Source organism: Corvus brachyrhynchos, unplaced genomic scaffold (genome assembly GCF_000691975.1).
Source record: "Corvus brachyrhynchos isolate BGI_N302 unplaced genomic scaffold, ASM69197v1 scaffold122, whole genome shotgun sequence".
NCBI lineage: Eukaryota > Metazoa > Chordata > Aves > Passeriformes > Corvidae > Corvus > Corvus brachyrhynchos.
The window spans coordinates 23609-24756 of record NW_008236778.1 but is presented as its reverse complement, the minus strand read 5'-3'; the positions used below and the strand labels follow the sequence as shown (position 1 = coordinate 24756).

Genomic DNA, 1148 nt, shown 5'->3' with positions numbered 1-1148 from the left:
AGGATGGAGATGCTCGGAGCGGAGTCCGGTCGGACACAGGGGGGTTGCAGCGCTGCCCACCCTGCCTGGGGAACAGTTACCCCTTGGGTGGGCATAGACCCGGTGCCCGCTCCCGGCCAGCTGGGCAGGAAGAGGGCAGAGCCTGGGCAGCGCCTGGCACGGGTGATAAGGCTCTGCACCGGACATCCAGGCAGGATGGGGCTCTGCCACACCGAGGTCACGGGGCCCGCTCTGTCCCATTTTGGGTGCCCCAGTGCCACCAGAGCCACTGACAGGGTCCTGTCTCTGCAGACCCCCCTGCTGTCAGCATGGCAAACCGGGGCCCGTCGTACGGGCTGAGCCGGGAGGTGCAGCAGAAGATTGACCGGCAGTATGACCCCGAGCTGGAGCAGGTGCTGGTGCGGTGGATCCTGGCACAGTGTGGTGGCGACGGCGGCAGTGCAGTGGCACAGCCAGCACCTGGCAGGGATGGCTTCCAGCAGTGGCTGAAGGATGGCACAGTGAGTACCCCTGGGGCCAGCTGGGATAGGGGTGACTGCGCCACACATCTGACCCCTGTCCCTGCGTGCAGGTGCTGTGCCGGCTCATCAACAGCCTCCACCCGCGGGGACAAGCGCCTGTGGCGAAAATCCAGGCATCGGCCATGGCCTTCAAGCAGATGGAGCAGATCTCGCAGTTCCTGCAGGCGGCCGAGCGCTACGGCATCGCGGCCACCGACATCTTCCAGACTGTGGATCTCTGGGAAGGTGAGTGACCTGGTGGCCCTGGGTGGGGACACAACAGGGACAGGGACTGGGACAAAGCTGAGCCTGCTTTGGGTCTTCCAGGGAAGAACATGGCGTGTGTGCAGAGGACCCTGATGAACCTGGGCAGCCTGGCCGTGGCCAAGGGCGATGGGCTCTTCGTGGGAGACCCCAACTGGTTCCCCAAGTAGGTGGGGGGTGCTGGAGGGGGAGGAGGCTGGGCTGTGGGGTGCTGTGGGGATGCTGACACCCCCTGTGCCCGCAGGAAGTCACAGGAGAACCGGCGTGTCTTCTCCGAGGACAAGCTGAAGGAGGGGCAGAGCGTCATTGGGCTGCAGATGGGCACCAACCGGGGCGCCTCGCAGGCCGGCATGACGGGCTACGGGATGCCCCGCCAGATCCTCT

The 1148-nt window shown here is 65.9% G+C and overlaps 1 protein-coding gene across 1 annotated transcript; it reads left to right on the top strand.

Moving 5' to 3' along the window:
• Window positions 1-240: 240 nt before the first annotated feature.
• On the top strand, window positions 241-1147 carry TAGLN2 (transgelin 2; the record flags this gene model as incomplete). Its single annotated transcript, XM_017727834.1, has 4 exons — window positions 241-500; window positions 572-746; window positions 828-930; window positions 1009-1147. Coding segments are annotated over exons 1-4 (609 nt in total), but the record flags the coding sequence as incomplete, so codon positions are not given.
• Window position 1148: the final 1 nt, after the last annotated feature.